Raw genomic sequence first — 15,764 nt, forward strand, 5'->3', positions numbered from 1 at the left:
TTTACTCGCTTTTAAAATGTCTTACACTATCGCTTAAATAGTATTATATTCATATATGTATTAACATAATTTGTTTATTTGAAAAGAAAATAGCTTATAGTTTTAAACTTTCAGATGATTCTTCTTCTAACCTTGGTCAAGACTTAGAAGGTAAGTTACTTTTGATTTTATTATTATTAGTTTATAGACATATTATTTAATTATACATCCAAGTACCATTAAATATATAAAAATCAATGAATGCAAAAAATAAATAAATAAGTAATTGGAATGCAACAGTTCACGTAAAATTTCATATATTATTAAGACCAATAAAAAATATTTTAAAATGATTTATTTTAATTTGTTATAAATTTTACTCAGTTTTGTTTGATACAAACAATTATGAAGTATTTAATTAAATAATTTTCAATAAAATTTCTAATTATGTCTGACTGAAAGTTATTTTATTAGGACGCGAATACGAGCTTAACTCGTGTTTATAATATTTATGTGTTCTATAATTTCATAATTCTTGAAGGTTTTCATTTTTTCAATAGTTATCATCTTAATAAAATTATACATAAGTCATGCATAACATATAAATAAGTATTCTATACAAATGTTGCCAAATTGTGTGTGATGAAAATAGTGAGGATCGCTTAAATATTATAATCCAACCATTCGTGTCGCTTTACATTGTGAAGAACCTGTTTAAATAATTATCCAAGTTACGATTAAGTTAAATAATTATTTTTAACACACCCACATATATACATATATATTAAATACGTATGCAATTTAATAATAATGTCTCTCTCTCTGAAAACACATTTAAATGTATTATCGTAGGTATACGTATACTCATGCATTTTAAAAAGCGTGTTTGAATTAGAATTAAATTCGCGTTTGAGCGATTGACACTAATTATTATTCATAATTACTAAATTCTTAAAATATAGAGGTATTTTACATAGATATTTTTAAAATCAATTAAGTGATGAAGACATTTATGTTCTTGAACCTCGCAAACGCATAAGAATAATAATATAGAATAGATGCTCATCGATAAGATACGTTTTAGAGCTGTGCATTGTGTTATTATACCGTAAATATTCCGTTCAATTTCCCCACGATAACGCTAATGTCCGGATCGTTTTGCATAAAACTTAATAAAATAAGAAGAATAAAAATGCGCATTAGAAAAATAGTGAACCTAAACACCGCGAGGAGAAAAACGAACGGGGACAGTGACCTGCGTCAGTATTATCAAAGTCGCCGTTGGCAACACCACAAACGCTCGAACATCAAGAGCATCACCCCCGTAGTTATGAAAAGGGACTGTTAAAAATGACGTCATCGCTTTTTAGAAGGGAGTGAAGTGAATGATAATACCAAACGCCCAAATACGCATAGGGGAACTCTACGTACAGTGAGCGTAAACTTATCGAAAAGGGTTTTTTTTTTATTATTATTATTATTCGTCATTTTAAAATTCTAATAACGTTAATACTTATATTATGATTTTCAAACGCAATATTTAATTTAGAAGAAAAACACACTGAAATATTGACACGGAGCTTATCAATTGATATTTTATTACCTACTAATAAATAGCGAAACTTTTTAATGTCACATTACAATGGCACAACGTTTATGAATATTTGTATAGAATTTAGTCGAAAAAATAAAACGGCAACTGAATGTTGACATTTCCAACGTGGGTTATATAGGTTTTGCCGCATAATATTTTTATATATTCCTCTTTATTTATTTTTTCTTATTTTTTGTATTATCATACATTATTTATACATTATTAAATTATAATTTAAAACAGTTTTGTGCATTCAACCAAATTATAATGTAAAAGTTATAAATCGACGAGTAAGATTATAATATTATATCGTTAAACAAAACTCCAAAATGTTTTTTTTTATATAACTTCTGTTCAACGCCTCAACTTACTACAATATGCTTTTAGTAATAATTTAGAACTATTTAATTATTTAAGTCTACTTCAGGACTGATATAAGTTACTTTAGCGCCATTATTTTTATTTTGTTGTCAAATGTATAAATTATCCAATGTATAGTTTCACGATAAATAATAATAAATATTTATTTTCCTATATTATTATACTTTTATAGATGTCACGAATAATTTCGTTGGCTTAAATTTTGATTGCTCGGATAATTTAAAAAGTACAAAAATGTGTTTTATAATAATTATATTGCTATTATGTTTTAATCAGATTATTATTAGTATATAAAATGTGATTAAGTATTAATTCTGTGTCCTATACTAACCTATTCTTAAACTATTCTAACCTAACCTAGGGGTATTAGGTTAATACGTTGACCATTCTCGTACATACCATTTGATAATTATAATTACCTAATGCTATTATATTATTTTTTTTTTTTTATATACAGATTATATGCTTTATATACATTATGTGAGCTTATTATATGGGCAATAAGCCTACTAAGCAGCAACGATATATTCGTCAAAAGCCAAGCATAATATTTTTCAGGACATATATATTTTATATAGTTTCCAATCTATTATGCTACCCATTTCGAATGCCTTATGATAAATTTAAATGTCCAGTAAATGATAGAATTGTTAATAAATAACTTTCTTAAATTTAAAGCATTAAATATAAACTGTATATCTAATTATTTTATTACCTTAATACTTAACTTCTCATTTTGTTGTTTTCTGCACATTATTTCAATTATGGTTTTGACAATGCTATTATTGAAATACTTTTTGTTTTAACAAAATCATAATATTGTTTTAGTTTTAAATTGAATAAGTTTTCTAATTATTAATTATAAATATTATTTCTATAATTAGTGAACCACGTGATATATTAATACGTATCTAAATTATTGACTTTCAAAGTTTGCATTTGTTTTCAATGATAAAGCAAAATCATACTGTTTGGCGAAGAGATTATAATAATAATATGGAAACCTCTCATTCTGTAATTATTATTCATTTGAATGGAATGAAGTTTTCAACGTCATTTCATTACAAACAAACTGCTATTGCGAGAAATAATAATAACTTTTTGACTCTTGTTTAAATTAGAGTTCCGTGTAAATACTATTTGCGATGCTTTTTCAGAGCAAAATATATATAATATCGTATTCATTGTAAGTTGGTCACAAACGAATACTAAAGAATTCAAAAACCTCCAACAAATATCGATTTTAGTAAGACGTTTACACTGTCTAGTAGCTATAAATAGGTTTAAATTTTTAATTTTGTAAACTTTTCGAGAAGTCAATTTTCAAAAGTCGTTGTTTTATTGATTAAATTATTAAAAAATTGTGTTGAAACAAACAGTGAGTAGTGTACTTTGTCCTACTAAACTGAATTCCTTCGATGTTTCAACACAACTCGCTGGCTGTTTCGTCTACATTACCTAATCTACATTTTCTTGAAATTTCAGGTAGAAATGTTTCTGTACCTGACAGGATTGTATTATCTGTCAAAAACATTTTAATCCATGTTCATCGTACAATGTATAAACTTATGAGTGTTTCAATTGTTGTATAATTTCTATAGGTACGTCCTAAAAACTCATTTGTTTCGTTTTTTTTCTTATTATCTTCTACGGAATGTTCTGAAAATAATGAGTTTTATAATAGTTGGCGAAGGCACTATTTTTCAAAACGTATCAACATCCTAAACACCGTTGCATAATTTATTATGTATTGAATTATATGAAATATTTCACTAGAGTGTTTCAAGACGTTACAGTTTAATACATATAATACACCGCTTTAATTTTATTTTAATGTGAAAATGTAAACTAAATATTACTCTACCTTAAAATACTGAGTTCGGTTTAATATATTATATAATATGATGAATAGCAAATAAAGATAAAATATTACAACATTTTTAGTACAGAGTTAGTTGTTTTACATTATTTTTAGATAATGTAATTTAACAGGTTGTTTATAATATATAAATGGTAATTTTACAACACCATATATTTTTAATGTCGACAAAATTACGTTATAATTGGTAAGACAGTTTATTTACCATACTTATTACCTTTTTAATTTCAATCCGATGTTTTAATTCAATAAGCTTATGAAAATAATTAATTAAAAATTATAAATAAAATATCAAAAGCGTATTATCTACAGGAATATTTTAATTTCTAATTTCTTATTTGAAATCAATAGTAGGATATTAAATTTAAATACACAAATATTTTAATAACCGCACACAAAACTATTTAGAATTATTTTATAAATTTTTAAAAATGTAAAAAAAATGTTAAAAGGGTATTTTTTAATATAGATAATTGGACTACTGCAAGTTAATTTATGTTTCTTACTATACAGACATTTTTTGTTTTTGTTTTGTTGCAAGGACCAATCGCATAATATTAATCGTGTAAAAAATTCTTTAAACTCACTTTGTACATTACATAAAACTAATAAAGCGTCGTCAGTGCAGCAGTAACTCATACAAAATACGTTTACTTAATGCTAACACAACGAGAACGACCGACTACATATTATGTTTACACAAGACAACTTTCCTATATATACAATACGCTGCATTATCTTAAGAGAACGTCTTACACACATAGTATTTTGTTATTTCTGCTTATATTAATATATTATCATAAAATATACACTCGTTGTGTCAAAATTTACTATTCGTAAGATCGACTTTGGACCCCATGTCAATATCGAGACGGTGTAAACAATGAAAGGCGAGACGACGTGTTAACGTCCGCTGCAGTGCAACGCTTAGCGTTGTTTTTCAATGTTTTGATTTTACAATAACACACCCACACACATTCAAAATAATTATTACTCGAGAAATAGGTCGTCGGAGAACGCTCGATGCTCTGTTTTAATAGTACGACATCCGTTCGCGATGTAGCAATAATGATGATACTAATAATAATTAATTTTATAATTGTTATCCTTATCGTACGACCGGTCGATATTCACGCTGATATTGACCCAGAGACTGATTCCGAGGCCGCGTCCATGACGGACGGAGACAATGAATCGATAAATCAATGTTAGACGTCCTCTGTTCGTCTCCCGAAAACAGTGGGCAACGCTCTCGGCGAAAAGGGACGTCTACAACAGTTCTATACCGGATTTGCAGGTTTCGTCCCTCGCGCGGTTCACCGTGGAGCGTCCAGAAGTGTTATAATATATTCGTATTACATTGTAAATCGCGGCGTTGTGTCTGCACGGTGCGTTTTACAAAGGAATGAGTATATAATATATTATGCGTATTATATTTCACATCAGTTGAAAATCGAAAATGATCTGTTTTAATGAGATATTAATCCTCGATCGGTGTGAAAGTGGATCGGCGCGTGATTGCAAAAAGAGACAGCGCGGTAGCAATATTTACATTTTCAGAATTTCCCGAAAATTGAATACAAGAACGAACTAGGTCGTTGATGTTATTGTATATATATATATTGATGTAATTTAAGTGAATAAAAAAATAATACTTCACGTTTTAGTTTAAAAACGACTTTTTATTGTATAATATATTTTCGTATAAAACAAATGTTGGGTAAAATGTACTTTATTAAAAATAAAAGTCAATACCACGATAATTGTTACGACTTTGAGTGCCAATAGCTGTGTGAATTTCGTAATCGCTATCTTTTTAAAACAACAATATAATCACTTTTGTTTTTTATAGTCAATTTTTTTGTATTCAATTTTCCTTCCAAATTAACAGTTCACGTTTAGACGGATAATAGCGTGTATTCGCCAAACATGTTCATTAGAATTTAAAAATTTTCAGTTTATTAGTTTTTAAAGTTTATCTTTTTTATAGTTTCAATTATTTAAATATTTCAATCAAAATTGTAATAAGTAATTTTTGAATCATTAAAATAAATTTACTTTAGGGTAACAGTCCTTAAAAATGGATTTACAAAAATATAAAATATGTATGTTATTTATTGTATTTATTATACTTACTAATTTTTACAAATTATAAATCGTTGATGGATTAATATTGATTAACATTTTTAAATCATTATAGCTCCCAAATCTTTAAGAATTCATTACTATGGACCTGTTATTCTCAATATCTACTCAAATTTAAATAACTCGAAAACTAATCGTTCGAGTTATGATTTAGAAACAACAACATTTTCAAAAAAAAAATCATCTGGTTATAACGATTTATAGGAAAAAAAATTTGTTTATTTTCATTTAAAAATAAAAAGTTGGTGGTACTCTGCACATATTTTAAACAATTTAAAAAATCCAAGTATTTGGAAATTTGAAAGTATGACCATTAAGTGTATTTAAAAGTTATCAGGATTTGAATATAATATTAATTATTAAAGAAAAAGTGTAGTTAAGAATATTTGGCCAATTATTGCTCTGTACACTGGGTATGTGGTTGATATGTACATATTATTATAGTATATTATTATCGTACACATATCCGGCTTGTTTAAAACCTGTTCAAATATTTCCGCGTAATGAATATTAATTATACTGTGCGTCTAAAACAATTAGCCAACTAATAATTCAGGATTCTCGGCCAATAAAACAGCTAAGCGTCACAATGTTTATAATACGAACGCGACTATTACGTCGGTGTTGTATTGTAGTATAACGGCATAATATTAATGGTACTATGAGTATTACACGATTAAACATTTAATTTTAATTCTAAAGTAATATTTATTTATTTACATTTTTATTTGGCTTCATCTACACTCGCACTTTAGATTTTTATGATTTTTAAAAGTCCTCGCTCTATATATTACGAGTATACAAAAAAATATTGTTTATAAATTTCTCCGCAACATGTTTACATACAGGGTACAATATTGTCGTATAGATACGGGTGATTTTAGATTATTTTAAATTACAATTTCTCAATCGTTACTATAAACTTTTAATATAAGTACGTGTAGTTTTGTTCATAAAGTTAGTTGGAAATTTGTTTCAATCTCTTGTCTTAGACGTTTGTATTTCAAACAATGTACGTTTAATGTTTACGTCAATAGAGCCTGTTAAAGATATAATACACTTATATTTGGTTGGGGGAGGTTGTTGAACACGAGTAGGTGCTTTATGTTTTCTCCTCCCTCCAGTTTTTTTTTATTATTATTATTTATTTAATTACATCATTACTAACAGTGTAGTGCTGATTACCTACTGTTATTATTCTACTTGAATTCCTACATGAACATTTCGCGATTCTCCACGCAAGGTACATTGTTCACAGTAATGAAATTTCAAATAACGAAAACAACGACTAACCATTATATGGCTTACGCGAAAGAAACTTCAAAACCTACTGCAGCCGCTTATTTACCCTTCTATACGCTCTAGCATCGATAGGGCTTCTCGCGTATGTTTGCCGCACTTTCATGATGGGTGAACGCTACTGATACGAATACTCAGAGTTAGGCACGTGTGAGACCCCTCAAATCATAATTAATTACAACTTATCAATTTGATACAACAGTCATAGTACACAATATATTATACTATATATGTGTGACCATGGTGGCGAATAGTGATTTCTCGTGTTCATGTTAAAGTTTGAATGAAAACACGTCATGTCTCATTTAGTTGCAAGCTGTAAACCAAACTGTTTTCTCGGTTGGTTAAAAATGATCATAAACTAAATTAATTTACTTTTTTGACTTCAAATCATGAGTAATTAAAAATTAAATGTTACATATTTGATTTCGTTACCTTTGGTTAGCACTAATTGGCCAAATTATTTAAATGCGCCTGTAGGTTAACAATAACAATTATCGTGACTGCTATGGTCGGCTACAAAGATATAACTGAACGTCGATTGATTAGATAAGTAGAAAATATAGAGAAAAGAAACACTGATTACTACTCGAGGAACACCAGTTATTACTTTAGCTACATGCGAAAGATCTAATTCAAAACGAACTGTATAAATGTGACCAGTAAGATAGGATTCATTGATAACTAAATAATACGAAGAAGACCAATTTGATTAAGTAGATTGTATTTTTAAAAAATACCTTGAAGCCGCGAAGGATGGAACATTTTTGAACTTTCTAGAAAGATAACAGTACAATATTTTTTACTTTCAAAAGCTGTCTTTATTTTATCAATGATATGTATTTTGTGTTTGGTCGAGAATACAATATGAAAACTAAACTGTATTTCTGATAGGAGTTGAAAATGTTCGATAATTATATTTAATGATAACCTTGAAGATTGAATACTGAATATAAATTGTAAATTAAAAATTAAAATATTCGTTGTTTACAAATCGTCGGTAGCTTTAGAGAAAATTGTCCAAGAAACGGTGTAATTTCTAACTGTATATTTCAATATTTGTATATTACGTATACAATAAATTATAAAAGTTATGAGAAAGAAAATCCATTTTCAAAAGTTAATATGCTAAAATATTTCCTAACAGTATTATATTTGATTAAAAACTATTGATATTCAGTTGTATAACTGTTATCATAACAAAGTAAATATTCTAAGAAACATTCACAATGAACATTTTATGTATAAATAATAACGATGGAATTAATTAATGTTTCATGACGGTTTTAATACTATTATCTATATTATACACCATTTACAAATATTTTAAACAGCTCAATTTATTACATAAATTACTTAAAAAGAGAAATACTAAAATGTTGGTGAAATTTTTATGAAAATCTGTTTTAAAACAATAAATATTAACATTAAATATTTTTTTTCTTTCAAAAACAATCAAAATACGTTTTGTAATATAATTTAATTTAAACGGTTTATTAAGTAAATACAAATTGCATATTTTTTTATAAAGAAAATAATCTTTCATTACATTATTATTTTTAAATTTACAAAACTGTTTGTCGAAAAATATTTAAAATTTGAAATATTCTTTTATAATAATTCAAAAATGTATCTAAAATTATATACATTTGTGTAACTTTGTCGTTATCTTCGATTGTTTTGAGCTTACGCTCAATTGTGTATACATATTGAAAATTCGGTAGTGTTTAATTTATACTATTTCATCTATCGCTTATTGTTTAAAATATAAGATTCTATAAATGTACAATTAATACCTAAATATTTGTTTTTTAAATGTTAATATGCATACTATTATTCATAGACTTATAGTATTTTAAAATTTTAAGTAACGTTCTGTAATAAAATAGGACTACAATATTTCTATTTACACTTAGCTTTAAAATAAAGATGAGGAAATGGCATCAATACACAATGTTTAAACAAAAGTATGAAAACTCAACTTTTCTTATTATTTGTGTGTCTATCTGTACAGTATTTATTTTAAAATGTTCCTAGATCCTATTAATTTCGGTCAAGAAGTCTTCTACTTCAAGGCAAGTAGCACTTACTTCGGTTTTAATTTAAAATTAAATTAAATTGTACACATTAATAATTTAATATACGACAATAATTATTTAACTATATAAATAATACATTCACATTCATTTTACAAAGCATACTCATTCTACTACAATTTATATTTTATTTTCATCATTATTTATACCTTGGAATTTCAACTCTTTCATTTTTACTGTACACAGTGTACACTCATAAATAGTCCCTACATACTAAAATTCGTGTACGAATAGGTAGGTAGATTGCTAGATAGGTACTCATACGGAGTATATCGTTATATCTCATAATAAATTAAATATTATTATTCATGAATGTGAACATTTTCCTGACATATTTTTATTTTATGTAGTGATTATCTTGGTTCCTGTTGAGTCCCATATTGTCAAATTATATTGATATAATATATAGTTGCACCTACTAAATATGCTACATTTTAGATAGTTAACGTATTTGCTAAACTTCCATAGTCATTATTTTTATTGCTTCTAGATCATTTATGGATAGTAGAATTGAAAAATAAATACAATAATCTATTTTATTTTTTATTTTAAGAGGACACCAGGCATTAAATAGAAAGTTTAAATTGTTTATAAATATTCGAATGCATTTATAATGTATTATTTTCATACCTACAGTTAGACATTATGAGTGTAAAGTAGCAAGAGTCAACAAATATTATATTCGAGAAACCAAATGTGAATTGTATACATCATTGGGAGAAATTGTCTCGTTAATGGTTTTATTGTTTCAATAACAACTTAATTTAACACATTAACGAAGTGTACGAAATCAACCCTACGTTTATCTATGATCGACACGCGATAATTAAATTATTATAAATATGTTATTATATTAATTAGAACCCCACAAATAATAATAATTAATAGGTATACCATTATATTATTATAAAACATTTTATCTTCCTATCAATAAATATTTTTTATTAATAAATAATTATTTTTTTTCAATTTAATCTAACTATTTAATAAATTCATTATAATAACCTTCATTTAAAATTTGCGATATTTAATAGGTACTTTAGTTTGAAGAAACAAATGTATATTTTAAATACTCTAAAGTTAATTATCTTTTAGTGAATTTTAAAATAAATATCTTAAATCAGTGAAAACTTTACTACCTATATGTATAAACATATATACTTTACAATTTAGATAAGTCGATTTCAACAAAATCTGTTAAAAAAATAATAACCGTTGACGTTTTTACGATCTATTTATTTTATTATTTATTATACCTACTCATATTAAACAGTTTTCTAAATTTTGACATTGTCGAATTAAATAAACAATAATAATGTACTCATTATCGTTTATAGAATTTTCAATAAAAAAAAAAAATGCTATACCTTAACCCAATCAAAGCATGAAAAATTAATACTATTGATATTTTTGATATTTATAATACGTTAAGCTAAAATTATGAGAAATTTAAAATGTGATTATGAGTCGTAAATCATTTTCTATTGTTAATATAATATAATCGTGAATGTTAGGTATATTATATTCGTTACATGGACATAGTATCATATATATTATATTGTATTCGCTACCATTATGATTGGTAGTCCCTTTGATGTTAAACGGATTATAAGTCATTAAGTGTTCATTAAGTACGTACTTTATTACATTTTGTGTGTTTATATGTATAGGTAGATACGTAACGTTTAAATAAAAAAAATTGATTACAAAAAAATGCTTAATAGATTTTACAAGATTAAAAAAAAAGTTGAAATTGAAATAAAATTATAAAAACACAGTATTAATATCATATTAATTATGTATCCAGATTTTAAAGCAAGGATAACAAAAAATTTTACGACAAAACTATTAATGTCACAATCATGGTATTTCCTAAAATGTAGGTCTAGTTTTGTCTGTCCGTACAGATAACTTCCGTTACATTTCTTATTTAATTTGACTAGTTACACTCGAGATTAAAATCTATTTAAATATATCACGTTAGTATGTCAAAACCGATAAAACCTAAATAATTCAATATGACAACCATTTTACTATTAAAACTATGGTATTAAATGTAAAAAAAAAGAAGCAATTATTGATAAACTTCAAACTCAAGACGAGCGGAATGATGCTGAAAGTACAGTGATTGGATAGAAAAGAAAAAAGAAGACCCTCATACGTCATAGTCGTGTGTGACTTACAGTTTGATATACCACTCGGTTCCGACGAGTATAAATCTGAAAAATAAATGAAGACCTGTTCTCGCAAAATATGGAGTGTAATTGAACAAAACAGTGAAAAACTATAAGTTTTGACCGGTTAAAATTTTACAAGATGTCTATTCGATACGATTAATTAAATTACATTAGCGTCGTGAATTCTAAATAATATTTCCTTAACTCAGGACAGTTAGTAGAGAGGAATAAATGTATACTTTATAGACTTTATAGTTACATCGTATAATTAAACATTATTTATGGATGAGAATGTTTTTCAGACAAATTATTATTTTTTTTTTATTTAATATTGTAATTGTTTTGATTCTCGCTATGTCGCTTGTTTTCAAATTACATACCTATATATTATCATATATTATGTTATAAAAATTCGCTAAATTTTTATTTTTCATTATTTTTGTTGCTTCTAGATCTGTTGTGGATAGTAGAATTAAAAGTAAGATAAGACTTCAAACTTTATAATATTTAGATCATTCATTTTACATGATCATCTAGAGAGTTATATGCAGATGAGTAGTGATTGTAAATGAAAATGTTTTGAATTATATTTGTTTATTTAAATGCAATACGTAAATGCGTTATGTAATTCCCCCGCGATCGTTAAAAATACAATTAGGTATTTGTTAGATTCTTTATATTATTTGTAACGTTTTGCAACGAATAAAAGTGTATAATAATAAAAAAAAAACATATAACTAGGTACTTACATTATCCTAACACAACTTGACTAGGTTATTGTATTGCACGATTCTACGCATATAATCCGGCGCTTGGGCCTAAGTCAAAATTTACAATATCCACAAACGATTATGGCGAAAGTCAGATTGGTAGCAAGAAGGTCGCGGTGCGAAAGAATAATAAGCACAGACCCTACTTGAGCAGCAATATCACGTATGTATAGGACAAATACGAGTGCAATGTTTATCGTCGCGTCAGCGGTGTTATACGACATTATAACGTCTACAACACACAAACACACCACTTATGAAATGATGGTGTACGTCATTTTTTGTTCATAATTTAAATGATCGGAATCCAACAAAACATTGTTTCGTACGAAATTTTCTAGTGTCGCCTATTAATATTAATGAAGCCTGCACAACAGAATAGTACGTACAGAGATTATCAACAGATAGCATTTTGAAAAATGATAATCTTTTTGAATTATTTTTAAAATATTATCGTCATTAAATAGTGTTTTAACTGTTTTTGGAATATTTCGAGACATGATGTTTTATAAATGCTGTATAGAAAAGCGACATTGAAATGGAAACGATTTGTCGGCTATGATCTATGCGTATACCTAATCGTTAGTGTAAATTGAGCGTTTGAGGAGACTAATACCCCAGTCATAACTCCGCCAAATCACCAAAATCAAGTCTTCGTTTTCTAAATAGATAATATTAAACATAATAAATATTATTTAGAAATTTTTTATTGTGACACGGTATTTCTAATTTTTTATGAAAACATAGTCGATGAAAATTGTTGTTTCTAGGAGAAAATGTAGTAATTAGAAAACAATATAACCAGACCATGTAATATTTTAGTTATAATATGCATTTTTATTAGCTGTATCTTACTACGTTTGCTCAATATACATATGTATAATATACGTTACAATAGATATTTAATTTAAATTGTGTAAATAATTCAAATAATAATTTGTAATAATTGTATGTCAATAACTATAATAGAATATATAAGTGGCTATATCCCACGTTTTTATATTAGTGCTGGGAACTATTGTAATATTTCGGTCTTTACACGAAAAATAAATGAAAAATGATGACTTCGAGTAGTTATATATTACAACTTATCACATAGGACAATTATCATAAAAATATCATTAAATGTATGTAAATCTGATGGTTCTAATAATTATATTTCAATGATTTTCTCTGTATCTGACATATAATAAATTAAACACGCAAAAAGTCACCAATCGAAAACATCAATAGATTTTGAACCGCTTTCCCTCATAAAAAAACAACCTGCACTAAGAGTAATAGAATGAAATTGTAGTAACTTTACGTTGAAAAATAACCGCAAAAAAAATTTAATTTTTTACATGAATATTTTGTATTTATACGAATTCGTTATTGTTTGCATAAACGTGATCTACAGTTAACAGTCAGATGCATTTCATGCCATTAAGAGAGGTTTTTAAAAAATGTAGCCCTTAATACGTGTCAAAAAGTAATACATTAAAGTATTGTTAAGAGGACGTCGTACCTACGTATCATTCTAAAATGTAAAGTTTCAAAAAGATCATAACTTACTTAAAAATAATAATATCGATAAAAGTCTACGGTGAAGTTATAGATAATTATAATTTTACCTATATATTTTATAGTAGATCAGTTCACTACAATAATATCAAAACTAACAGCACAATAATTTTGCAACTGGTGAACGAAAATTTGATATGTCGTACGTGTGTGTAAGACGGAAATACCACATGCGAATATGACGTCCTCTTAAATACACATAGAATCTTTTATTCGATGTTTTTTTTTCCAACGCTGTGTTTTTAATAATTTTTCAGTAATTTTTCGCAAAATATCATATTTTAGGCGTTTTTTATAGCGACTTAATAATAATTATTAACTTATATCATTGAAGTTTCTACGTGCTTATAACTATTATATTATAATTATTATTATTTTACACAAACAATAATGTAAGTAACTATACAGAATAATTTGAAATTCTGAAATTAACATGAACGCATAGTTACACAACTATGTGGAAACGCGAAATGTTGCAGGATATTGTGTTTTGACAATCGACAGTATCTACAGTCCAAATTTTATCTCTCGCAGACGCCTCCACCGTAGGTTACTATTATCGATTTAATTTTTCGTCGATGTATAGCTTACTCGGAAACTATAAAATACGAAATAGTTTATCGCCGTATACGTTTTTATGGCTTTTTTTTTAACGGCAATTCTATTTCAATTACACATTGCAGTATAATAATATTATAAACTACATTATTAATTTATTGTTGAATCGATAGGTACCATCGCCATATTGTGTTATATTAAACCCACAAATATCAATTAGTTGCGTTCAAACATTAGACAATTATTAAGTGTTCAAACACAAAATTTTAATGTTCAACAGCAAAGTTTATATAATAATGATAAAATTATATACGCACTAAAATAATACTAGTATGCTTATTACCTGCGTTTCACTATTTGTCCGTACTTTATACTGTCTTAGTCATAAAAAATCTCAATCGATATTACTTGCGCTTTTAGTGTTGGTATTATATCCAATAGGGCACTAAAAAGAATACACGAGAATGTACGTTTATTTTTGCGCTGGGAATCGATTTAGTTTCGTTTTCAATTGACAATAAAATGTGGGAATGTTTGGGGAATAAAACTCGGGAAATGGATCTCAAAGTTCAATTTACTAATATACTTATTCACGCTTTTAAAACACACAAATACATTATAGGTTATTGGTATATTGTTGTAACAAACGCTGTAGAGTTTGTTGGAGAATTGCCAATCACCGAAGTGCAACAAATCCATTTTTCTATCTAGCCGAATAAAAAATGATCAATATCGTCGTCAACTATTATGTTATTCGTTCGTCTTCAGTAGTTTGGTGAACAATAATTTATGATATTGTGGTGATGCGATCCGTTGTAAAAATGTATTTTTTTTCATTTCTCTTAAAAGTTGTGAAAACCGAAAAGTCTATTAGTTATCCGCTTCTGATCAATAATAATTTCATCATGACACCAATGTATAAGTACCTAACTAAATATTATAGACTAGAACTTTTCTAGAATAGCATGGACGGGATTAGATCGTATTATCTCGAACGTAATTTTTATTTAAAAGAAATGTACTGCCAGGTCAACGATTGGTTCTAATAATCTGATATAATTCTCGTAATGATACACAGTACTATTTTAAAGGTTTTTATTTTCATCGTAATTAAAATTAACAATCATTGATTTTTGTTTTATATTTTTATGGCGTAACGATGGTACCTCATTGTTTTCAAAAAAATAAAAAGAAAGTTGTTAATTTTGTAAACTAGATGACGTTTTATTTATTTTTCAGGTATGTTATTGGCGGAAAATGGACTGCAAAATGTTGCAACACCAAACGTCGGAAATTACATCAACAATATGGGTTAGTACTATT

General features: G+C 26.8%; 1 protein-coding gene across 6 annotated transcripts in view; it reads left to right on the forward strand.

Annotated features, from left to right (window-relative positions):
• Nucleotides 1-15,764, forward strand: part of LOC114130197 (one cut domain family member 2-like) — a 31,443-nt gene that overhangs the window by 7,115 nt on the left and 8,564 nt on the right. For 4 of the 6 annotated variants that reach the window (XM_027995116.2, XM_027995124.2, XM_027995132.2 and 1 more), the window contains exons 2-3: nt 115-150; nt 15,681-15,752. In XM_027995116.2, the coding sequence (XP_027850917.1) occupies nt 115-150; nt 15,681-15,752 (108 nt within the window). The remainder of the gene's footprint in view (nt 1-114; nt 151-15,680; nt 15,753-15,764) is intronic. The other 2 variants (XM_027995141.2, XM_027995149.2) reach the window with 1 other exon arrangement.

Source organism: Aphis gossypii, chromosome X (assembly GCF_020184175.1).
Source record: "Aphis gossypii isolate Hap1 chromosome X, ASM2018417v2, whole genome shotgun sequence".
Taxonomy (NCBI): Eukaryota; Metazoa; Arthropoda; class Insecta; order Hemiptera; family Aphididae; genus Aphis; species Aphis gossypii.